Genomic DNA, 25492 nt, shown 5'->3' on the forward strand with positions numbered 1-25492 from the left:
GGCAGACAGGAAAAGAGTGCGTCACAATAGTCTAACCAGGAGATGAAGGCGTGGACAAGCATCTCCATTTCACCTTTGGAGATGAGAGTCCTGAGTTTAGCAATACTTAGATGAAAAAAGCAGCAGCGGGTCACAGGCTTGATATGAGCATCAAACGGCACAGACTGATCAACAATGATCCCAAGATTCTGAGCGGCGGCTTTTATCGAGGCTGAGAAAGGACCCAGACGTTGACTAATTTGGGGCTTGATACTCTGGAGCATAAACATTGTCATCCAACATTAATGTCCTCACGACAGGATTTTCCAGCAGCTCACTCAAACAAAGATGAAGATGAAAATTAAAGACGATGCCTCTCAGTTCAGCGACAGAAGATGTCCTTCAGAAAGTTCAGAGGAAAACTGGAGCAGATTTCTGGAAACGTCTCCTAGAGAGCCAACCAGAACCTACCAAACCAGTCACATGACCTCAGTGCGCACACACACACTAAAGTTCTCATACAGCAAAGAAATAGTGAGTCTTTGGTTTGTTGATCATCAGATTTTTTTAATTGATTTTGAAAAATGAAGAATGGTCTGATTTCAGAGTAAGCAGCGTCAGCCTCTCTCCTCACAGCTGTGCAGGAAAAACTTCGCTCTTCAGAAACTTATAAAACTCATATTTAATATACTGAGAGCAGCTCCTGAGACTGCGCTGCCCCCTGCAGGCCACAGATGGACACTACAGCTGCACCGTTACTTTCTAATCTTATGCAAATTGATTTTCTTCTTCTTTTATTCTCTGCATGAAATGTGTTTGTAAACAAAGTTCACATAGAAGAAAATATTATTCTGAGACAGCAGAGCTGCTGAAAGTGTTACAGAGCAGGAAAATGTCAGTAATGATGACCTACAACACAATCATTCGCTTTAAAAAGTGCATCACAGTGACAACAAAATAAAACCTGAAACAACGAGTGAAGCCCGAAAAAGTGCAGGAAGCATTTCTCAGCACCAGCCTCTCGAGCCTCGCTTCACTGCTGTGTTCGACGCTTCAGTTTGCTGAGTAAACGTTTGCAGCGTCGCCTCGTCAGGCCGCAGAGACTCAAACTAAAGCGGTTTGACAGGGACCAGGAACCTGCGACATTAAGGCATTTTATTACTTTTCCAAAGACACCGTGACTGCTGGGACCTCATTCCAGGCAGAAGCTTTGGTTTTGTCACATGTCCTGTTTAGTTTAATGTAAGTCACTTTCATTTAATTTAGGCTTCTGCATACTGGTACCTGAGGGCAGTAAGAGGTCAGATCAGAGGTCAAAGCGAGGCTATGAGTAGCTTCTAAACAGTGTTGGGAAGGTTACTTTTAAAACGTATTCCAATACAGAATACATGCCCCAAAATGTATTCTGTAACCTATTCCGTTACGTTACTCAATGACAGTAACGTATTCTGAATACTTTGGATTACTTAATATATTGTGGCGAGTTCAGACAAGGAGGAGACGGAGGTATCGTTTGGTCTTGCTTCCCGTGAGCTAGCCAGGGAGCACAGCCGTTTATTACATTTGCAGAAGAACACACTGCCACTAGCTAACTGCTCAGCGCGGCAACCACAACACACATAGGGCGCCCTCTGACCCCGGAAGGACACACCGTCGCAGCGAGAGGGCGTCACCCGTCACCATGGCAACATACACAAAACATAACTGTACAAGCAGAACCCCGAACAGCCCTGACCCGCTACAATATTATCATGCTTTTTACAACAACGTGAATGTACTGTTGCTGTGTGATTTATTACTATTACTGAAGGTCCGCGACTCCGAACTGTAGTAAAGGGACCTCTGACTAATGCTGGGCTCACACTGTGCGATTTTTGGCCCATTTTGAGCCGATTTTTGAGTCGTGCGATCGTTTTGGCGATCGGCCCGATTTTGGCCTTCATCGTGCGTCGTGCATCGTGTAGTATACGTGGGGTAACGAGAAGCGATTGACACCTCACGACCAGCTCCCGATCATCAATCGCTTGGTCGTGAGGGTGTCACCGCAGTTTGCCACACTGCGCACGCGCAAACACAAATGTCAGTGAAAAAGACGGAGCAGCACGGCAGTGCAGCGTGTGATCTGGACACAAGCGAGGGAGGCACAACCTGTAGAACCATCCGAGCCCTTTCGATGTGGCCTCACAAAATTATCACGACCACAACAACCGTGAAAACAGTTGGATCTACACTGCTGCTCAATCACAGCTGGCTGATCATGTTTTTCATTAGCAATTTAGCAAAGTTGATGGTGGTGGTGTGTCTGTGTGAGTGAAAGACGGAGAGGGAGAGCGGGCGACAGAATTTCTGTTATAACCTTCATTTTATGGACGCACAGTGTGAGCACTCAGGTCGCATCAGAGCATCGGGCCGTATAGTGTGAGACCTGCATCGTGACCTATGAACTTCTAACCCCTGCGAGTCAATCGTACAGTTTGAGCAGGAGCTGAATCGCGCGACTGAAAAAATCGCACAGTGTAAGCCCAGCATAATACGGCGGGGTCCCTGTCGGCTGGTAGCCGAAAAATAGCTCTACTTTGTTGTGTGGGTCAACTTTTCTTGCGACAGACAGAGAGAGGCGTTGAAAGGCTGCTCCAACGGAACTTGTTGTTTTCGGAGGAAAACAGGAACACGGTGTACAGTCGAGTCTTAATAGCTTACTTACAACTGGGCTCGTCAGGCTCTCTTCTTGGCTGCAGTGGTTATTATTATATTTACATGCTTCCAGCTCCCGTTTTTGCTCGATGACTGCTCGTACCTTTCCACTCCCCTTTTTCTCCCTCCTCGCGCTCACAGACACATAACGTGTATGGCAGTCCATTCTCCCTGCAGCACGGACTACACTGAACATGATGCTACATTCTTTAGAGCTATGCTTGTAGTATTCTGCCTGTTAGCTTAGCACAACAACAACAACAACAACGAAAAGGCGCTCTCTCACCCAGGAAACACACAGTCGCAGAGAGAGAGAGCGTCGCCCTGTAACCATGGCAACCGTAACGCTGCCGCCTGGAACAACAGAACGTAGCTGTCAAACAAAACCCAAACAGTCCTGACCCACGACAACATGAAACAGGAAAGTACCGCAGTGTAATCCATTTATTTCAACAAAGTAACTGTATTCTGAATACCACCTTTTTAAACGGTAACTGTAACGGAATACAGTTACTCATATTTTGTATTCTAAATACGTAACGGCGGTGCATGTATTCCGTTACTCCCCAACACTGCTTCTAAAGCATCACGTGAGGCGTGTGGTTTCATCTGCTCTGAGGAAAGCTCGTGAAACATGATTAATGTGATTAAAAACACTGACGGCTCAGTGTCTCGGCCGTCCTCCAGCTTCAGCCATGGAGGACAAAACAGATAAAACAGTTTGTGAACCCGTCTTTCGTCCTGCAGTAATCTGCAGATGATTGGCTCACTAAACTCGTTAGCTTATGATGGGAGCTGTTACCTAAACTTCTCTGTGCTCTCAGGGATGACCAGATGAAGTTTTGCAAGAAGACGAGCTTCAAAGAGTCCGTGTGTGTGTGTGTGTGTGTGTGTGTGTGTGTGTGTGTGTCACTCCAGCTCCTCTCGGCCCAGCTGGGCCTTCAGGGACTTGAAGTCGGGTCGGTCGGCCGGCTCGGCGCTCCAGCACTGGAGCATGATGTCATAGAGAAAGTCTGGGCAGTTGGGCGGTTGGGGCATCCTGTATCCCACGGTTACCTGCTGGTACACGTCCTGGTTACTGTAAGCTGAGGGAGGAGAGGAGAAGTGATGAAGGTCAGAGGTCAAGTTTACTGAAAATCTGAATGCAATAACCTGCACGTGTGAGGCTGAGTATGCCATATAAAAGCTGACATGTTGTAAAACGCCTGTGCTCGTAGTCGGTGTAATAAACCCGATCACAGGAAGTCACCGTGCTCTCACCGGTTGATGATTTTTGCATTTGCTTCTCAGCTCACGTGCACCGCATTAAGACCACAGAGGGCAGCACCGACCGCCCTGCGATCTAGGAACTGAAGGAGCGCTTGGACCCACAGATGCTTCATGACGCTGGTTGATGAGAGGACATGATATGCAGAGTGTATTTGTAGCAGTTTGTCAGCATTAACAGGAAAATATCATATTTCACATGTTACATCACTTTGTGGAAACCTGCATTGGCCAATCATCTTTGAGGACTCTGAAGCGAGCAGACTGTTCATGGCGGTTACAACATCAGCAAACCTCAACTGCAAGGCTGGGACCTATCAGAGCTGCAGGGAGGTCCCAGTTAGGGGGCGGGGCATCAATGAGAAGGGACTGAAAGGATTCCAGTGTCTCTAAAGACAAGAACGCAGAGACGCTCTAAAGATTCATCAGCTGTTCATTCGAGCAGGTCTGACGGCCTCACCTCAGCCACAGGTGAGTCCTGGTAGGTGGAGCGAGACAGGCCCGTGCTCAGAACCTCGCCTGCAACAAGCCTGGTTTATGGTTTCAGCCCAGCCTCATAGCACAAACAGGCCTGTTCATGTTTATGGTAACGACTCATAAACAACGCTTCCTCCAGCTGCTCGTTGAGCCACGCCAGGCTGTGACCCTGTCAGGGACCACCGGCACAAACCGGGGATCTCTGGGTGCTTACTACGACACTATGGACATGCTGGCCTACCCTAAATTACAATAATTATAAATCTGAATAAAAAGAGACTTTCCCATGTTTGACTCCAAACATTATCACTCCCATTACTGGCAAAGAGCCACCACCAGCCCCTCCACACCCCCAGATTCCCTTCAAAAGTGGGAAATCTTCACTGGTAGCATGGACCTGAGGTAGGTCTGAGATCAGTCTGATGGAAAACCAGGAGGAAAACACCTGTCCAGGAACATAAACTGACACACAACACCTGCCAGTGCCGCAAGTCTGTCTGGAGTTCTGCGGGCCGGGTTTAGTGAACCGGAGCCTGAAATAACCTGATGGTTAGTCAGGCACCTGCAGCCTGGATTACTAGCGCGAACTGGCAATGACCAAGCACAGTGAGCGGACTGATTTTAAAGTCAAAGCTCAGAATTTATTTACCATTGGTAGAAAAACATACGAGAATATGATGAAAATGACTCATTTAAACCCAAAGATGCTCACATGACAAACTAACATGCTCATTAATCAGTGATACAGCTGCTCATAAAGAACCCTCTGCAGTCCTCAAGGGTTTAGCTCCATTTCAACAACATCATGAAATGACACGATATCATGACGTGGAGGTGGTGGTGGTGATGATGGTGGTGGTGATGGTGTTGGTGGTGGTGATGTTGGTGATGATGGTGTTGGTGATAACGTTGGTGATGATGGTGGTGGTGAAGATGGTGATGATGTTGGTGGTGTTGATAATGTTGGTGAAGATGGTGGTGAAGGTGATGGTGATGTTGGTGGTGGTGGTGGTGGTGGTGGTGGTCGCTGCTCTGTGTCTGCCTCTCTGCTGCCTCTCTGCTGCCCCCCTGTGGCGCTCCATCTGTACTGCAGCAGTTCAGGGTTGTGCCGTCTCTAACTCATACGAGCTGCACTCCAGTTTGACCCTCAGTACCCTGAAGTCGGGCCGGTCGGCCGGCTCGGTGCTCCAGCACCGCTTCATGATTTCATAGAGAAAGTCTGGGCAGTTGGGCGGTTTGGGCATCCTGTATCCCAGGGTTACCTGCTGGTACACTTCCTGGTTACTGTAAGCTGAGGGAGGAGAGGAGGACAAGTGATGAAGAGTGCTTTGTGTTAGCTCAAATATCTGCAGAGCAGCTGAGCTGTGTCGGGCAGCAGCTCTGTAAACCCTCACCTTAGTGTGCAGTGCATCTCCATCACACAGTGACACGCCAACACGAAATCAGACAAACCTCACAAAGAAGTGCACCTGGACTCTGATCCCGCATAAAAACGGGTTTACCCAGAATGCACCGTTTGGTGAAGTTTTCAGATCAAACTTCAGGATACCAGCACTTCTCTGTGCTCCTCTGTGTCTGATAGATCATCAGAACTGGGCTCAGTCCTCAGACTGACGGGAGTCCTGCAGTGGGACTGAAACTGATCTGAGAGCAGTTTTTAATCACAGCTTAAATGTTTTTCATGTGGAGATCTGCTGGATTTATGTAGCTTTGGAAAAGCTGTAAGTGCCTCATATGTATGTGAAGGCTGTAATTCTGAATACGTAGACAGTATGAAAGTCAGATAGTGGGAGTGGTCAGCTGGCTCGCTCTGGTTATTTATTCTGGTTACTGCAGAGATTCATAAAGTCCACATTTATGCACGTTTAAGGAACTCACTTATCTCTTTTCCTTGTGCAAACCGGCCAATCGCATTCAAGCACACGTGGACTGTGACATGAGCAGAGTGTGCAGCTAGAGGGCTGCACGTGTTAATAAATACTGCACGAGCTGCGAGGTTGGGGGGAGGCCACCGTTTTTCACCAAGCGCTCCTTCAGCTCCTGAAACACAGCGATGCAGCCGCGGCGCTCGCTCAGCTGTTACAGTAAAGTTTAACGTGCAGGCGTCCCTGAGAGGATTTAAAGGTTACTCAAGTTAGCAGAAGTTAGTCTGACGTGTTCGCTGCATCCAGATGAGCAGAGTCAAGCTTTTGGGATAATCACGATTATTGTGATAAAGCTAAAGACACACACGTGACGATCAAGACATCAGTAATTGAATGAATCTCTCTCGTGGACTAACCTGGGTAAGGAACTCCTCCACGGGTGATGATCTCGTAGAGCAGAATGCCAAAAGACCAGACGTCGGACTTGATGGAGAACTTCCCGTGGCTGATGGCCTCGGGAGCGCTCCACTTGTAGGGAATCTTTTTGTCTTCTGAGATGTAAAACGGCTCCTGAAGGGAAAAACAAGACTCTGCCGTCAGAGCTGAGCCGTGCTCCACTTAGAGATCGACAGCTCCTCCTCCGCTTACCTTGATGACTCTGGCCAGGCCGAAGTCGGCCACCTTGCAGATGTAGTCATGTCCCACCAGGACGTTTCGAGCCGCCAGATCTCTGTGGATGCTGTTCATCTCCTCCAGATATGACATCCCATCAGCCACCTGGCCTCCCATGTCAACGAGGGATGCGACGTCTTGTATTTGGCCCTCTGGACCTGAGTGAGAGAACGATGCAGATGAAGTGAGTGCGCCGGTAAGTAAAAGGTCTGAGTTTATCGAACACCCATCTCCTGCTGCTGATTCAGTGGACAGTGGCCCCTTCCCTCCCCACACACAGTCTGACTGTCTCCCACTCGTCAAGCCCACCTGTTGAACAGAAGCGCCTCTCCACCCAGTCATGGAGGTCCATCGAGTTCCAGAAGCCCGACCACGGGTTCTGGAACTCGATGGTTCTAATTCTCCACCTGAACGTCTCTGGATCAGCAGATGGAGCTGCTCCACTGAACACCAGAAACTCCAAACCACCATCAGTACCTGCTCCAGATTTCATCCACTCAGCAGCTGTTACAGGAGCTCGGTGCTGCATTCACGAGCTCCCCTGAGGGTCGGATTTCACAGGTTGGAAATCGTTTCTCAGATTTAAGTGAAAATTGATCATGTGTTTGTATGTTGATGCTCAGCTGCGATTTCCTGACAGATAATGATTTAATATCGCTGTCTGCGTGTGGGGAAACTAGCTGTTATGATCATAATGAAATGTAAGCAGAAAAGAGTTGCACTAAGTTTCATTCTAAACAGAAGAAATAAAAAAATAGATATAAAAATGCAGTTACAGCGTTAAGGAGATTTTAATGAGATTAACGCCGACAGCATTAAAAAAAGATATCACCAAAGGTGGTGGAGGATAACAAGGCTAAGGTTCTGGGGGACTTCGTGACACACAGCTGCTGGACGACCAACCAGACACGGTGACCGCCGCTGGGACAGATGTGGAAGATGGACAGATGGTTCCAGCGGTAAGAGGAGGGTCAGGAGCTGTAACCCAGAAACTGGGACCAGATCACAAACATGATGTCTCAGGAATATAAAATTGATCTCAGATATGTGAAATCTATATCTGAGATATAAAATCCATCTCTGAAATATCTCCCTCTCATACGTTTGTGACTTTGCTGAATATAAATATACGTGTGTAACTATCTGGCACGTTTCCGAGGCTTTGCAGCAGCTGGCAGTTTGACAGCTGTTTGTTTCCCTGAGAACAGACAGAGAGCGCCCCCTGCTGACCGCCCGCTGAGCTCGATGCTGAGGCTGTAACCATAATCAAAGCCCTCGCTGTCCAACGTTACACAGCACACTGAACTCTGATCTTTCACTGGAAACAAAGCTGAGGTTTACTTCTGAGGAACTTGAGCAGGCTGCCCTTCTCCATCAGCTCGGTGATGATGTAGTACGGCATGGTCGCCGTGCACACGGCGAACAGCGAGATGAGGTGACGGTGGCGCAGGCGCTTTAGGATCTGAACTTCCCCGTGAAACTCTTTGTGGTTCAGCTCCGAGTCTGAGAGCAGGACAGAAATAAAAAGGCGAAAACAGACAGACGAGAAAAGAGGAAGACGGGTGAGAGAAATGACCTGAAAGGCACAACAACTGTACTCAAAGGTGGAAAACATGACACTGTAATTATAAAGAGAAATGTGCCTCTTGTCTAGATTGTTGTTGGATAATAACAAAGACTGTATTAAAAAGATGATCAGCACGACGCTGGTGGATCATTCAGCGTGTTACTGAAGGACCAGTTAATGACTGGGGTATACGAAGACATTTAGAGGGAGGCGCGCTGAGATTTCGGAGACCCCTCTCTGAGAAATGCTCGGCTCCGCCTGAGCCGGATGTTTCAGGAAGATTTCTCTTTCCTGATTTTGAAGCTGAGCTTTGAAAGCCTCACTGAGCAGCATCTCAAATTAAAGTCCTGAGAGCCTGACCCTTACTGTATCGTTGCTGTAGGGCTCAAACATTTAAATGTACCGTATGCAAAGCAGACAACAGCGGGAAACAGCCGGTTGTTTCCATGGAAAGTACTATTGGATAGTTTGCCCAGCTTATCATGGAGACCAAACACCAAACACGAGCTCTGCTTTAGAAACGTGGCGCTGGTCTCCCGCAGCATCGCTTGCATATGCAAACCTGCAGAGCGTGCGAGCGCCTCTTTCTTTGTGATGCTGTTTGAACCGATCCTCGGAAAGAGCTCGAGTGGCTCGTCGATGTCGCCCTGAAGTGCCTCTCACTGTCAGCTGACCAATCACAGGCCGGCCCGTCCTCATCTCCTGCAGCCGCTGCTTCACGGCACGGAGCTGGTTTAGAAACGGATGCATGACAAGACTCAAGCGTCTAATGTCACCATAACTTTGCATATTTCTATCATCTTTGTTTCAGTGTTTTAACCTGAAACATCAGCTGCAGGTTCCAGAACAAGAACATTTCTAACGTGCTGAGAAGTTCACCTGCAGCTCAAAACCTGCCCGGAGTCACTCATGCCAGACGTTTCACACTTTATAACTCAAGCGGGAGCCTGCTCCTGCTCCCGCGCTCCTGCTCCCGCGCTCCTGCTCCCGCGCTCCTGCTCCCGCGCTCCTGCTCCCGCGCTCCTGCTCCCGCGCTCATGCTCCCGCGCTCATGCTCCCGCGCTCATGCTCCTGCGCTCATGCCCTCACGTGTAAACCTGCGTCGGGTGTCCTTGCGCCCCGCGTTGAGCTGATCAGGCTGACCTTCGGATCACGTTTAAAGTCAGGTGACGCGTTTTTATTGCGGCAGCCTGTAATTCCGTCTCTTTCAGCGTGTACGCCGCCATTATTCACACGCCGGGTGAGTTTCCACGCTGGGGCCCTTTCCCACTTTCTTCCTATTTTGGCCACACTACATTGTTACTCTTGGCCTTGCAGGTGAGATGCGGGCACTACGGTAACCCTGCAGGTTCAGAGGCTCCGACTGCGGCGTGACGCACATTTATCCGATGCCCAGGAACGAGACCGGGCCTGTGGTCCAATCACATCGAGGGAGGGATCTACAGCTGGAAGAAGACGCATTTCTGGAGCCGCAGACTATTTGATGACTTTTTTGTCTTTTATGTCCACCTGAGTGTAATTTTCTGTGGGTTTTGGGTTGTTGGATGGACAAAAAACAAAACCAACTTGTGTGTCTGTGAAAGCATCAGAGGCATTGTTCAGCATGTGTTCACATTTGTCTTTGAGTTTCTCTCCATCCTTATGATGTCTTATTGGCCGGAGGTGCTGCTGTTTCCGGAGGAAGGAAAACTCTCACTTCCTCATGACAGAAATAAAATTCTTCACCGTGTGTTTCGTTTGTAATGTGCTGTCTGCATGAGGGTCAGCGTGCTGTCCTCAGTGTTTCCACAGCCGTGTTTAATGTTTTCAGTCATGTTACAGCACGGAATGAAAGGCGGGGGGCGGGGCTAATGACGGCTTGAAAGCGTTTGAGCAGACTTGTGTTTGTGAGCAGCAGAAAATAAAATACCGCTTTTCAGGATCTTGATGGCGACGCTGATGTGGTTTTTCCAGCGGCCGCGGTAAACATCAGCAAAGAAGCCGCTGCCCAGCTCCTCCTCCAGCGTGAACTCCTCCTTCGGGAGCTCCCACTCGTCCACCGTGAAGTGGTTCAAATCCTGGGTTTCTGGCCTTTTCTGATGGAGGAAACAGAAGCGTGCACCTCAGACATTCACATCCATGCAAAACTAAAGGCTGCTCCCGGCCAGCGGCCCCGTCACACAGACAAGAGGAGCGAATAAATGATGGCGGTATGAAGACTCACCTTCTTGCAGGGCTTGCCCAGCTGGCCGGTGGTGTTGAGGCTGTTGGCGCAGTAAAAGTCGACCACGTCGATCAGCGAGCTGAAATGATGCTTGGGCTCGATGTGGAAACCATCATCTCCTTGGTGGATCTTGAAGTGCTTCACGCGGCTGCCGGATCGCACTACAGGAAGACGGACGGAGTCAGAGACGAGTCTCAACAGGACACGAGACCTCATTTTTATTGCTACGGTTATTTTTTATTTCTGCTGTCATGACCTCAGAAAACAGAAGCTAAACATCAGTGGAAAAAGCACAGCTCTCAGTGATAATCTCAGTTATAATGAACACTGCAGCGCCGGCTGCAGAAACAATTAACCAATCAGCTCCCTGATGAACCCAGAGACTCACCTGGCTCAGGTGAAAAAGTGTCAAAATCACAGCCCGTTTAACGCTGTCTCTGCTAGGCCTGGTTTTTATTGGCTGATTCAACCTGTTACCTGTCGACAGTATCCACCTTTGGAGCACATGTTCACTGCATCATCTCAGTGCTGACATGAGGAGGATTCGTTAGAGCCTCTGTTGGGGTTTTCTGTAGCCCCTCCTCGTGCTTGTAAAGGCCCTCCCTGTCCACTTACCTGACAGGACGTATCCGATGTCGTCTTTCTCGCTCTGCCGGACGAGGAAGGCTCCCTCTTCGTTTCCTGGGGCCATCAGGTGATTTTGGGCCTCGAAGCGGCTCAGCTTCCCATAAAACCATCTGGATCGAGACAGAAAGATAATTATCAGGAGCTCGCTGTGCAGGTTCAAACCTTCCGCCTGATGTTGTACAGCACGGACAGATGCTAGCTAACATTGGGCTCTCATTAAACCTGCGGCAGTGACCTGAGGCTGAAAGCTCAGTCAATTAAAACATGTCTTTAAAGAGGAGAGGATGCATGATTCCTCTGCAGTCTGTCGTCACAGGTTCAAATCTGCGACCATAACAATGAACAGAAGTAAACAGTCAGAACTACTGTCCACGTCCAACCACAGTGACAACAGTTTCCGACGGCTTTGTTTGCATCATTTGCATCTTTTCATTTTTACGGTTGCAGATTTGAGTCTGTGGTAATAAAGAGTGCAGACAAAGACACTCCTGTTTCAGCTCATTGAGGTCTGCAGCATTCGTTCATGCACAGCTCTCTGAGCTCTGCACTTCGGACCGTCGCAGCCGTTCAGTTGGAGATTTGCTGCTGCGCTTGGATCGTTGTCCTGCTGATGAGCCAGTTTGGTCCAGGCTGTGGGACAGACGGCCTCACACTGACTCCAGCACACAGTGGTACAGAGGAGTCCACGGTCCGCCGAGGAGGTGTTTGGGTTCCTCCTTTGTACAGATGCAGCTTTACAAACCTAAGCCGTGCTCCTGCAGCACTTCCAAACAGCTACAGTCATTCAGTTTGTTTCCAACTGTGTTGTCATGCCCTTTAACCTACTCCTGTGAGGACTGTTGTGTTAACACATCTGAATGTTTCAGACCTGCACACTGCAGAAACCTCTGCTTCATGCTGTGGGCGTGGAGAGGTGGCCTTAGTTTCTCACTTGACTGAGTTAAAAATTTACACAACAATAAATTTTAAACTCCTGCAGGATGTAAACACTTGAGATGAGGTGTGTCAGTTTACTGTTTGGACCGGACCCTGGTGTTTATTATTACCTTCTTATTATTCGAAAGATTCAGGAAAACAGAGTTTGAGTAAAACTATGTTTGGGTTGTAACGTAGAGTTCGGTGGTCTTAAAGAGGCATCGCTATGAGCTGGATTGTAGAGACTGAGCACCTCCTCCAACAGCACCCCGTGTTCTTAAAGTAAACAGCTTTACAAAATAAAACGACCGCGCTCGTCTGAGACCGGACGATACTGGAGACAGCTCCTTCTTCTTCAGTGTTTAATGGCAGCTGGTCCTTGTACATGCAGTGCTGCCATCTTCTGTCTTACACTCTTAAATCTTATTGCTTATTCCTGCGTCTTTCAGGATCTTACAAAGCTTCAAACGACGCGTCGACTATTAAATTAAATTTTGATAGTCGACTAATCGTGGCAGCCCTAGTAAACTGAACCGGTCCTAGCACTGAACCCTGTGGAACTCCATAATTAACCTCAGTGTGTGAAGAGGACTCTCCACTTATCGAACGCTGCCCCGGTCTAACATGCCAAGCACAGAGATGAGTGTGCGTGCTGATTTTTCCCCATCAGTAAATGCTGTGATGGCAGCGAGCTAAGGCGAGTAACTGACATTAACTTTCTACAGTAACAGCTAACTGTAACTTTGAGCTCGATAGCATCGTCAATCAAAACTGCTCCCAGCAAACAGATGTTTACGTCAGCGCTGCAATTTCCACCAACCAAACAACTTCTACTGTTACAACTTGCACATTACTTTTCTCAGTTTATATACGCCAACTTTTTGGAAGTTACATGTCTACTTTTTAATGCACAGGTACAATCACACAATCTGCACTCTTCTAATGATTCTAGATATTCTTAACTATTTAAACATCGTTCAGTATCCTGCTCTGTTTGCACACTACAACCTGGGTTTGCCACTTATCTGTAATTTAATCTTAATAACTGTGCAGTACTCTGCTTTGGTAAATACCGGTGTCCTGTCCTGTTTGTATGTGTTTTTTTGCAACCAAATTTCCACTTGTGGGACAATTAAAGGATTATTCTATTCTATCATGTCCAGGTGAGCTTTACCGACCCACAGGTATACGGTGTACACACTGCTCCCTGAGCTGCTGGACAACATACATGGCATACAGCAGGGTCATGTGACAGAGCCTGCGTTTGAGCTGCACAGACACTCCAGCAGAAGGATGATTGCTGATCGTGTAACAGCTGCCTGGGCCACTGACGGGCCCTCACATTGAACAGTGTTTGATATCAGCTAGGATTTGATTTCTAAACATTTTGCCACTGGCTGCATTCAATTTAGCTTCTTCCAGTTTCTCAGTGTTGGGAAAGAGTTCACCACGATCATTTACTGGAACCTTTAATGGATCTGAGCCCAAGCTAATCCAGTTTGAATGGCCTCTGCTTTCTGTTCAGTCAGCCAGAAAAGCGAACAGTACTTTCTGAGGTGAGAATCGGCCTTTAGGTTTGGACCGAAACTTTCCGAGATTCAAGCGAGACATTTTTTATTTGATTTGTTCTGAGTCTGATTAAAATAACCAGGACATGAATCAATAATGAAACTGATGTTTGGCTGCAGCTCTGCTAGGAAAAACCAAATAAACCACATGAGTGAAAATATGCTGCTCAGCTGCGAGCTGGAAGGCTTTGCCGAGGAATGATAACCTAAATTTGTACACATGCCGTTCATGCTTTAAACAAAATTATCTATTCATGTCCACATGTTGTGTTCCTTTCACACTCTGGTTTGGACTGCATGCTGTTTGACCTCACGGCTCTAAGCTTTGGCTGTGAAACATTATTTAATCTGAGAGCCGTGTGACAGTTTCAGGTTTTGAAGGTCGCACATCTTTGCTTTGTGCCCTTGCAGGATATAGTGATGGTAAAGTCAGTACTGAGGGTTTATTGGGAGAGCAGAGAAGCTCTATAATTAAACGGAGCAGCTGGTGACATACGGGAATAGCCACACTTTGCACACTTCCCATTCTGCTGAAGCAATAAACTGTGAGTGAGAACGGCAAAACGAGAAGTGGTGAGCTGACCGTCGGTGTGTGCGTCCCAGTTTTCATCACAGCTGAAACACAAACACGGGCTGGTGTGATGTAAAGCTGTGACATTTCTCATGGTGCTCACAGCGTACGGCTCAGTCAGGATCAATAAAGCTGCCGCAACCACAAAAATAAACGAGCAGCACAAAGTGCGACGTTATAAAGACGAGCAGCTCGCTGGGGTTTTATCACACTGTAAATAGAAGATGGATGTAACTTGTTTATACGTTCACATTTTGAAGTCTCAGTCCATTTCCAAAGGTGAACACGTTTGGATGAGTGGGTGGAGCGCTAGGTTATCAGCTGATGCTATCTGGGGCAGCACAGACTCTATGGGAGCATCACTCGGACACCTGCTGATCCATAACATCCAATCAAAATACTAGAATTTCACTCTGCAAACTTGGAGCTCCGCCTTCTTGGATGTGCTGTTAGTACTGTAACCTCACAGCAGCCATAATACTGGTCACATGATGTCATTAATAACTCAGAGGTCCGACTAAAAGCCTAGCAGACAGCTAACAGCTACAGCTACAGCCGCCTGTGTCACCTCCACCTGTCAGTCAATGAGGCCACGCCTCATTAATGCAAACTCGAAGAACAAAATATCTCCAGGGACCAACAAGTTTGTGCATCAGGCTGCAAACATGTTTGTTTCTGCTGCAAAGTGTTAACATGAGAGACTCGCTGGAGCCCCTGCTGGACGTTACAGAAACTGCAGCCTTTGAAGCTTCAGTTTTTGTGTTTTTTAAAAGGTTAAAAACATGATAAACAGCATCCAAATATTCATATCAAATGTTAAAAAGCTGAGCATTAATAACATTTAACCTTCATAATGTGAACTGTTCATTTTTTCATCTAAAGCAGAGCTGTCAAAATCCAGTCCTCGAGGGCCGCTGTCCTGAAGCTTTTCCAAAGCTGTCCCAACACGTCGGCTGCATCCTCCGGAGGCCGCATTTGAAGGCCGATTACGTCACAGCCAGGCGACGAAGGCTGTCCCAAGTTGTCGACTATTTCAAATGCGTCCTCCTTTTCCCTGAATTTGAAGGATGGGTCAGGTGTGTCCTCACACCTCACCCAAATTCCAGTTTCCAACAATGGCGGCGCTACTAAGTTTTAAAATTATTCTCATTAATCTTTCTGGCCGCAAAATAAACTTTTAACATATATTAAGGGGAGAAAGTAGCTGTGTAAACATCAAATATCTGCTCAGTTTATCAAGACATCGCATATTTGCAAAAGTGTGCGCCGACGTCTTTGGAGACGTCTGTTACCCACCCGCTCGATAGCGAGCCGGGGGGTTCAATGGTCACTCCAGCCGGCGAGAGCAGCGGACTCCCGGCTTCATCGTTTTCAGACCCCCGCTGTCTTTCGCTACTCAGGTTAAACATGATATACGTCACTCGGAGAAATTAAAAATGTAATTGTTTGCCTTTTTTCAGTGTTTTGTTTGTTCCGGAGTAAATCGGTTTGGCTGAGATCAAAGTTATTAGATTATTAGATTAAATAAAACTTTATTAATCCATCGGGTGGGTTCCTCCGGGATTTTCACACAGCTGAATAAACGTCAAACAGAAAACTGATTAAACAGAAGAGTGAGACGGTCGAGAGTTTCCTCCAGTGTCCTGTTATATTTTAGACAGCACGGAGCAGACGGCGAGTTTATTAAACTCCACCCACACAGCGGTGACGCAGATCTGAAGGCTGGACCGTCCCATTTCACAGCCTCGTACTTCCGGCCTTCTTGGTCTTCGAAGGACCCGGCCCACATAGAACGCGAAGGCGGGCCCTTCGAAGGACGCAGCCGACGTTTTGGGACACAGCTCATGTGTCCCTGCTGCAACACACCTGGATACAATTAGTAGGTCATTACCAAGACTATGGAACCTGACTGCATGCCGAGGTGGCAACCCCGAACCCTACTCAAGTAAATTTAAATATAAGTGTTTGTAAAAAAGTACTTTTATTGCACCATGTTCAGTCAGTCATGAGCTGCTGTAACATGAATGAAGTGGCTGAACTGCACCTCAGCATGCGGTTCTGTAGAGTCGGGCTAATGACCTACTAATTGTATCCAGGTGTGCTGCAACAGGGACACATGGAAACGTTTCAGGACTGCGGCCCTCGAGGACACCGGTGACCTAAAGCGTCTGATTAGCGGGGCTGCTGTTTAACCCCCCATGCTGACTGCCTGCATCTTTTCACAGAAGTGACAGGAAAGCAGAACTTACAGAAACTTCCACTTTTAGGCAGAGCTGTAAACAGGACGCACATGCACACTTCACTGCAGTAGAAAACAACCGTTTGACTCCCAAAGTGTCTTTTTACAGCGCTCTGCTTCACTGCTTACCTCAGTTTTACTAATGCGATAAAGGATAAATGTGTGATAAAGGTTAAAGGAAGCGTTTACAGTGCTGCGAGTTCCTGGCAGGTAGGTGGACAGTGTGGACTCTGGCTGATAATAAAGGTGTTACACTGAAAAAAAGGCCATGTTGAATTTACTTGATTCAATAGTGGCTCAGGGGGTTGGGAATCGCATCTGTAACCGGAAGGTCGCCGGTTCGATCCCTGGGCTCTCTGTCCTGGTCGTTGTGTCCCTGGGCAAGACACTTTACCCTACTTGCCTACTGGTGTTGGCCAGAGGGGCCGATGGCGCGATATGGCAGCCTGGCTTCTGTCAGTCTGCCCCAGGGCAGCTGTGGCTACAACTGTAGCTGCCTCCACCAGTGTGTGAATGTGAGAGTGAATGAATAGTGGCATTGTAAAGCACTTTGGGTGCCTTGAAAAGCGCTATATAAATGCAATCCATTATTAATAGTGGACATTGGTTGCACGCAAACAAACAAACAAGTTAAATCAACACAACTTATTCATATTCAATAAATTTTGTGTTCATAAAAGGCGATTGAAACATGTTTAGATGGAGTAAGTTGAGCTCTTGGAATATTTTAATCCTCCACAATGTCATTTTATTTCAACACTATTCAATAACTTTTAACCCAGTACTAGTTGGTCACTTAAATACTACACGTTGTCTTCATATTACATAATGTTCAACAAAGTCTAGAGTCTGGTTACCATAAAAAGTGAATGGATCTACAACAACTACCATCCTGGTCTTTATCCTGGTTGCAGGGGGGCTGGAAATAACCCTGAAGTGATAGTTACAGGGCAGGGTAAACCCCGGACAGCTCACCAGTCTATCACATAGAGACAAACAACCCTTTGTGCCAGATTGTGGGTTTGAACCAGGACCTTCTTACTGGGAGACAGCAGCACTAAGCACCATGCCACCAATACAGGATCATCAGAAGTAGGAAAGCTATGATTTCAAGGCTTGATGCAGAATTTTCTTTACGTTTTTGCCCTTGACAGGTTAAACCACAGTAAGCAGCAAACACGTGGTGGGTGTGTAGTTGTCTGCCTCTTATAACTCCAGTGATTTTCCTGCAGTTTGACATCTCATGTGATTTTGCGAATTTCATGAGTCCAGCAACGAACCACTCTTACTAGATTGTATGGTAAATGGTAAATGGCCTGCATTTGTATAGCGCTTTTCTAGTCCCTAAGGACCCCAAAGCGCTTCACACTACATTCAGTCATTCACCCATTCACACACACATTCACACACTGAGCGCTCGCTCTGTGGTAGAGTATCACTTCCTGTTCCTGCTCAAACACAGTGGTGTTTCTGAGTAGCTTATTTGCTTAGCGATTTAATTAACAACTTTTAAATATATTCTTCTTTCATAGTATAATCTTCACGTGCTTCATCCGAAGCACACTTTCTGTGTACTCACTACCTAATTTATAGCCAAAGTATTCACTCACTGTCTCTGTACTGTTTCGCTAGCCTAGCTTAGCTCGTAGCCGACTCGTTAGCACCATGGCTACCTCTCCTGTCCCTCCTGCACTTTCTTGCTCATTGTGTCAGATGTTTAGTTACTCCTCGGCTTCCTTTAGCAGTAATGATATCTGTAACAAATGTAGCATATTTGCAGCTCTGGAGGCCAGGATTACTGAATTGGAGACTCGGCTTCGCACCCTTCATTCACCCATAGCTAGCCAGGCCCCTGTAGCTGGTGCAGCCGAAGATAGCGTAGGCCCCGCTAGCTGTTCCCCAGCAGGTCCCAAGCAGCTGGGGAAAGAGGGCGGCTGGGTCACGGTGAGGAGGAAGCATAGTCCTAAACAGAAGCCCCAGGTACACCACCAACCCGTTCATGTGTCTAACCGTTTTTCCCCACTCGGCGACACACCCGCCGGGGGTCAAACTCTGGTAATTGGCGATTCTGTTCTCAGACATGTGAAGCTAGAGACACTGGCAACCATAGTCAATTGTCTTCCAGGGGCCAGAGCAGGCGACATTGAAGGAAATTTAAAACTGCTGGCTAAGGGTAAACGTAAATTCAGTAAAATCATAATTCACGTCGGCAGTAATGACACCCGGTTACGCCAATCGGAGGTCACTAAAATCAATATTGAATCGGTGTGCAACTTTGCCAAAACAATGTCGGACTCTGTAGTTTTCTCTGGCCCCCTCCCCAATCAGACCAGGAGTGACATGTTTAGCCGCATGTTCTCCTTAAATTGCTGGCTGTCTGAGTGGTGTCCCAGAAACGATGTGGGCTTCATAGATAATTGGCAAACCTTCTGGAGGAAACCTGGTGTTGTTAGGAGAGACGGCATCCATCCCACTTTGGATGGAGCAGCTCTCATTTCTAGAAATATGGACAAATTTATTAAACCCCCCATAATATGACTATCCAGAGTTGGGACCAGGAAGCAGAGTTGCAGTCTTACACGCCTCTCTGCAGCTTCTCTCCTCCTGCTACCCCCCCAAAAACCCATCTCCATAGAGACTGTGTCAGCTTCCAAAAAGACAAAAAACAAACTAAAAACCAGCAACAAACAACTTAAACATAAACAATTACAAAGAAAGAACAATACAGTATCCACATCTGAACCAAAGAGTAAAACAGTGAAATGTGGATTATTAAATATTAGGTCTCTCTCCTCCAAGTCTCTGTTAGTACATGACTTAATAATTGATCAACAAATTGATTTACTCTGCCTTACAGAAACCTGGTTGCAGCAGGATGATTATGTTAGTTTAAATGAATCAACACCCCCAAGTCATTCTAACTACCAGAAATCTCGAAGCACAGGCCGAGGGGGAGGTGTGGCAGCAATTTTTCACACCAGCCTATTAATTAATGAAAGACCAAGACAGACTTTTAATTCATTTGAAAGCCTGGTGCTTAGCCTCGTCCACCCCAGCTGTGAAACTCAGAAACCAGTCTTACTTGTTATCATCTATCGTCCACCTGGGCCTTACACAGAGTTTCTCTCTGATTTCTCAGACTTTATATCTAATTTAGTTCTGAGCTCAGATAAAATAATTATTGTGGGTGATTTTAACATCCATGTAGATGCTAAAAATGACAGCCTCAACATGGCATTTAATCTGTTATTAGACTCAATTGGTTTCTCTCAAAATGTAAAAGAACCCACCCACCACTTTAATCACACTCTAGATCTTGTTTTAACATATGGCATCGAACCTGAACATTTAACAGTGTTTCCTGAAAACCCTCTCCTGTCTGATCATTTCCTGATAACATTTACTTTTACGATAATTGATTACACAGCGGTGAAGAGTAGACTTTATCACAGTAGATGTCTTTCTGAAAGCGCTGTAACTAAGTTTAAGAATATAATCCACCCACTGTTATCATCTTCAATGCCCTGTACCAACACAGAGCAGAGTAGCTATCTGAACGCTACCCCAACAGAGGTCGATTATCTTGTTAATAATTTCACCTCCTCACTACGTACGACTCTGGATACTGTAGCTCCAGTGAAAACTAAGGTCTCTAATCAGAAGTACCTGACTCCGTGGTATAATTCTCAAACACGTACCCTAAAGCAGATGACTCGTAAGCTGGAGAGGAAATGGCGTGTCACAAATTTAGAGGATCATCATTTAGCCTGGAGAAATAGTTTGCTGCTTTATAAGAAAGCCCTCCGCAAAGCCAGAACATCTTACTATTCATCACTGATTGAAGAAAATAAGAACAACCCCAGGTTTCTCTTCAGCTCTGTAGCCAGGCTGACAAACAGTCAGAGCTCTGTTGAGCCAACAATCCCTTTAACGTTAACTAGTAATGACTTCATGAACTTCTTCACAAATAAAATTTTTATCATTAGAGAAAAAATTACCAGTAATCATCCCACAGATGTAATATTATCTACAGCTACTCTTAGTACCATTGATGTTAAGTTAGACTCTTTTTCTCTAATTGATCTTTCTGAGTTAACTTCAATAATTACTTCCTCCAAACCATCAACGTGTCTTTTAGACCCCATTCCTACAAAACTGCTCAAAGAAGTCCTGCCATTAATTAATTCTTCGATCTTAAATATGATCAACCTATCTCTAATAATCAGCTATGTACCACAGGCCTTCAAGCTGGCTGTAGTTAAACCTTTACTCAAAAAGCATCTCTAGACCCAGCAGTCTTAGCTAATTATAGGCCAATCTCCAACCTTCCTTTCATATCAAACATCCTTGAAAGAGTAGTTGTCAAACAGCTAACAGATCATCTGCAGAGGTTTATTTGAAGAGTTTCAGTCAGGTTTCAGAGCTCATCACAGCACAGAAACAGCTTTAGTGAAGGTTACAAATGATCTTCTTATGGCCTCTGACAGTGGACTCATCTCTGTGCTTGTCCTGCTAGACCTCAGTGCAGCGTTCGATACTGTCGACCATAATATCCTATTAGAGCGATTAGAACATGCTGTAGGTATTACAGGTACTGCACTGCAGTGGTTTGTATCATATCTATCTAATAGACTCCAGTTTGTGCATGTAAATGGAGAGTCCTCTTCACACACTGAGGTTAATTATGGAGTTCCACAGGGTTCAGTGCTAGGACCAATTCTGTTTACATTATACATGCTTCCCTTAGGCAGCATCATTAGAAGACATAGCATACATTTACACTGCTATGCAGATGACACCCAGCTCTATCTGTCCATGAAGCCAGATAACACACACCAATGAGTTAAACTGCAGGAATGTCTTAAAGACATAAAGACCTGGATGGCCGCAAACTGAGGTTATTGTACTCGGCCCTGAAAATCTTAGAAATATGGTATCTAACCAGATTCTTACTCTGGATGGCATTACCTTGGCCTCCAGTAACACTGTGAGGAACCTTGGAGTCATTTTTGACCAGGACATGTCCTTCAACGCACATATTAAACAAATATGTAAGACTGCGTTCTTCCATTTGTGCAACATCTCTAAAGTTAGAAATATCCTGTCTCAGAGTGACGCTGAAAAACTAGTTCATGCATTTATTACTTCCAGGCTGGACGACTGTAATTCATTATTATCAGGATGTCCAAAAAACTCACTGAAAAGCCTTCAGCTAATCCAAAATGCTGCAGCAAGAGTCCTGACAGGGACTAGAAAGAGAGAGCATATTTCTCCTGTTTTGGCTTCCCTTCATTGGCTTCCTGTTAAATCCATAATTGAATTCAAAATCCTGCTCCTCACATACAAGGTCTTAAATAATCAGGCCCCATCTTATCTTAATGACCTTGTAGTACCATATCACCCTATTAGAGCACTTGGCTCTCGCTCTGCAGGCCTACTTGTTGTTCCTAGAGTATTTAAAAGTAGAATGGGAGGCAGAGCCTTCAGTTTTCAGGCCCCTCTTCTGTGGAACCAGCTTCCAGTTTGGATTCAGGAGACAGACACTATCTCTACTTTCAAGATTAGGCTTCAAACTTTCCTTTTTTCTAAAGCATATAGTTAGGGCTGGACCAGGTGACCCTGAATCCTCCCTTAGTTATGCTGCAATAGACGTAGGCTGCCGGGGGATTCCCATGATGCATTGAGTTTTTCCTTTCCAGTCACCTTTCTCACTCACTATGTATTAACAGACCTCTCTGCATTGAATCATATCTGTTATTAACCTCTGTCTCTCTTCCACAGCATGTCTTTATCCTGTCTTCCTTCTGTCACCCCAACCAATCACAGCAGATGGCCCCGCCCCTCCCTGAGCCTGGTTCTGCCGGAGGTTTCTTCCTGTTAAAAGGGAGTTTTTCCTTCCCACTGTCGCCAAAGTGCTTGCTCATAGGGGGTCATATGATTGTTGGGTTTTTCTCTGTATCTATGAAGCGCCTTGAGGCGACTTTTGTTGTGATTTGGCGCTATATAAATAAAATTGAATTGAATTGATGGCAGCTACATTGTAGCCACAGCCACCCTAGGGCGCACTGACAGAGGCGAGGCTGCCGGACACTGGCGCCACTGGGCCCTCTGACCACCACCAGTAGGCAAACATGGGGTTAGTATCTTGCCCAAGGATATTTGGCATGCAGCCAGGAGGCAGCCTGGGATCGAACCACCGACTTTCTGATTAGTGGCTGACCTGCTCTGCCACCTGAGCTACAGCCACCCCAACATCTCAACAAGAACAAATTAAGTTGCTGAATTTCATGCAGATGCTACATGATTTAATTACGTTCACCATAGAAACATGGAATTATTTAGTTCAAATTACAAGTTTGGATCTTATGCATGTAACAACCACCCAATTTGATTTTGGAGGTCGACTCACGAAATTCACAAGATCACATTAGATGTCAAACCACAGGACAATCAGTGGGGTTACAAGAGGAAGACAACCACACCACGTGTATGCTGTTACTACTTCTTATGGTTTAACTTGTCAAGGACAACAACATAAAGCATCATCAAGCATAGCTTTCCTACTTTTGTTAAGTCTGCATTGACACATTAATGCCATGGTGGTTCGTGCTGTTGCCTCAGAGCAAGAAGAGCCTGGGTTCAAATCCACAGTGTGGTGAAGTTTGCAGTGGGTTCTCTCTGCGTACTCTGGTTTCCTCCACAGTTAAAAGTCATGCAGTTGTAAGGGTAACTGGTTATTCTAAATTACCCAAAGGTGTTGAAGTGCAAATGGTGTTTGTCTCTGTATGATTGACTGGCGACCTGTCCAGGATGTACCCTGTCCCTCTTGCCCTATCACTTCCGCAGCCCAGATAAAGCTAAGAAGATGGGTGGATTGGAAGTTGCTGTAAATCCATTGATTTCTTTTGGTTGAACATTACGTAATATGAATACAACATGTACTACAGACATAAGTTACCTTTCATTCATTCAACAAGATTATCATTGGTGTAACAAACAAATATTTTACTAGTTCGTGTAACAAGACTGACTTTTGATGTGCCAAAGTGTTTAAACAAGATAAGACGGATTTAAATAAATTTAATTAGACTAACGTGGTGCAAACATGTTGATTGAACAAAAGTCAAATTAATTGAATGTTAATGTTAATATTATGTTAAACCTACACACATATATCGTGTTGACACAACACAATCAAGATGGATTAATATAACATGATTTGTTTAGATGGAATATAAGTGGCAAGATAAAATTACGTTCATCCAATGAATTATTTTTTGAGTGTAATGTAACAACCACCCAATGTCCTTTTTTCGGTAAACCAAAAAAAAGTAGAGGCGGCTACTCGACTTGACTGAGGCGGACGTCTTCCTCAAACCAAAGCGCGCGAGACTGAAATCCCGGTGTCGCGGGATTTAATATTGCGATATTATTGACTTCACTCAAACATGATATGAACAACTTAATCTAGCTCTGCATATTATGTAGTTTCTACACTATATAGTTACACTTAACGTTAAAGCATGAGGCACTTGTGTTAAATACACGATGCTTACATAAATCCACGAGCTGGCCAGCCCCCTTTTTTCAGTGTACACATCCTGATTTATGCATCTGCAGCTGGAGGCACAGCAGCCTCGTGAACATAATAAAAAACGTGATTCTGAATGTGAATGAATTTCTGCCTTTAAGCTGGAAATCTTCTAGCTTTCCTGTCAACACCTTTACCTGTTCAGTGACATATTAATAGGAAATTACTGTGACACGTTTTCAAAGTATACACTGAATGTACTTGTACATTCTTGAAATACCACTCTGCTGCACTGCGTCACATTTCCAGTGTAAACATTTAGAAGCTTGAGTGTCTTCCTGTTGTACTGACTTTATGATGAATCATATGATGCTGTGTAAATAAAGGTGCCCCAGTGTGGAGGTCATTAAATCCCCTGCAGCTGCCTGCAGCATTAAATCAAATCATGGATGATTTTACTGCCGCACTTTGTGCTGAAGCCTTGCTCCTGTTGGGTTTGAGTGTAAACTCTGAGTTGGACAGGAGAGGCTCACAGATGAGACACCTGAGCTGTCTACACTCGGGGCTGGATCAGGTGTGTTACCCCTGAAACGATCCTGGAAATGTCCTACTCCCTCTAAACACCTGCTCTACTACAGACATGCCGCTCACGTGCTTCTGTCTATCGCGGACACCGGGATGGCCCTCGGAGCTCCGAGGTCAGAGCTGCTCTCTGGGAGCCGTCAGAGGAAGCTGCACTCACGGCTGCACGTTGATGGACTCTGCCCTCGCCAGGTAGTTGTTGGGGACGATGCCCTGCGCCACGACGTGCCCGTTGCGGTCGATCTTCCGCGCCGTCCACCAGTCTCCGCTGCGGCTGACCACCCTGAACAGGTCTCCCTCCTGGAAGGACAGCTCCTCCTGGTGCCGGGACTCGAAGGGCCACATGGCCGTGTAGATGCAGCTACCCTCGGAGGCGGTCTCCTTCGGGGGCGGCGTCGGGGCCTGGGGCTGCTCCCCGTCGCTGCAGGTCCCTCTCCGTCCTCCTCCATCCTCTTCTTCACCTCCTGCTCCCGCTGGCTGAGGAGCCTTCTTGCCCGTGAGGATCCTCTCCCACAGTGACTGCAGGCAGGGGCACGCTCTGCGCAGACACTCACCCATAGGTGACCACGAACGGCTCCGCGCGCGCTGTGTGTCTCCGCAGCTCGGCTCAGTCAACCCGCCACACCTGTCCGACAGGTGCAGAGCAGGGAGCGCGGAGAATGTCGGGAATGCCTGCGCAGGGAACGGTGCGGTGAAACTGTACTGGGTGAGCCCACGGAGGGACTTCCTTTAGTTA

At 46.5% G+C, this 25492-nt stretch overlaps 1 protein-coding gene across 2 annotated transcripts; it reads right to left on the bottom strand.

Annotated features, from left to right (window-relative positions):
• Positions 1 to 525: 525 nt before the first annotated feature.
• LOC113013798 (protein-tyrosine kinase 6-like) lies at positions 526 to 25492 on the bottom strand. 2 transcript variants are annotated; one of them, XM_026154957.2, is made up of 8 exons: positions 24917 to 25492; positions 11339 to 11460; positions 10724 to 10884; positions 10430 to 10595; positions 8295 to 8456; positions 6930 to 7111; positions 6698 to 6851; positions 526 to 3758 (listed from the first exon to the last, which is right to left on the bottom strand). In XM_026154957.2, the coding sequence occupies exons 1-8, from the start codon at positions 25312 to 25314 to the stop codon at positions 3583 to 3585; spliced, it is 1521 nt and encodes a 506-aa protein (XP_026010742.2). In that variant the 5' UTR covers positions 25315 to 25492; the 3' UTR covers positions 526 to 3582. The 2 variants fall into 2 exon arrangements, with proteins under 2 accessions (XP_026010742.2, XP_026010741.2); XM_026154956.2 differs by lacking the exon at positions 526 to 3758 and adding an exon at positions 5033 to 5707 and having other exon boundaries at positions 24917 to 25483.

Source organism: Astatotilapia calliptera, chromosome 20 (assembly GCF_964374335.1).
Source record: "Astatotilapia calliptera chromosome 20, fAstCal68.1, whole genome shotgun sequence".
In the NCBI taxonomy this organism is placed as follows: domain Eukaryota; kingdom Metazoa; phylum Chordata; class Actinopteri; order Cichliformes; family Cichlidae; genus Astatotilapia; species Astatotilapia calliptera.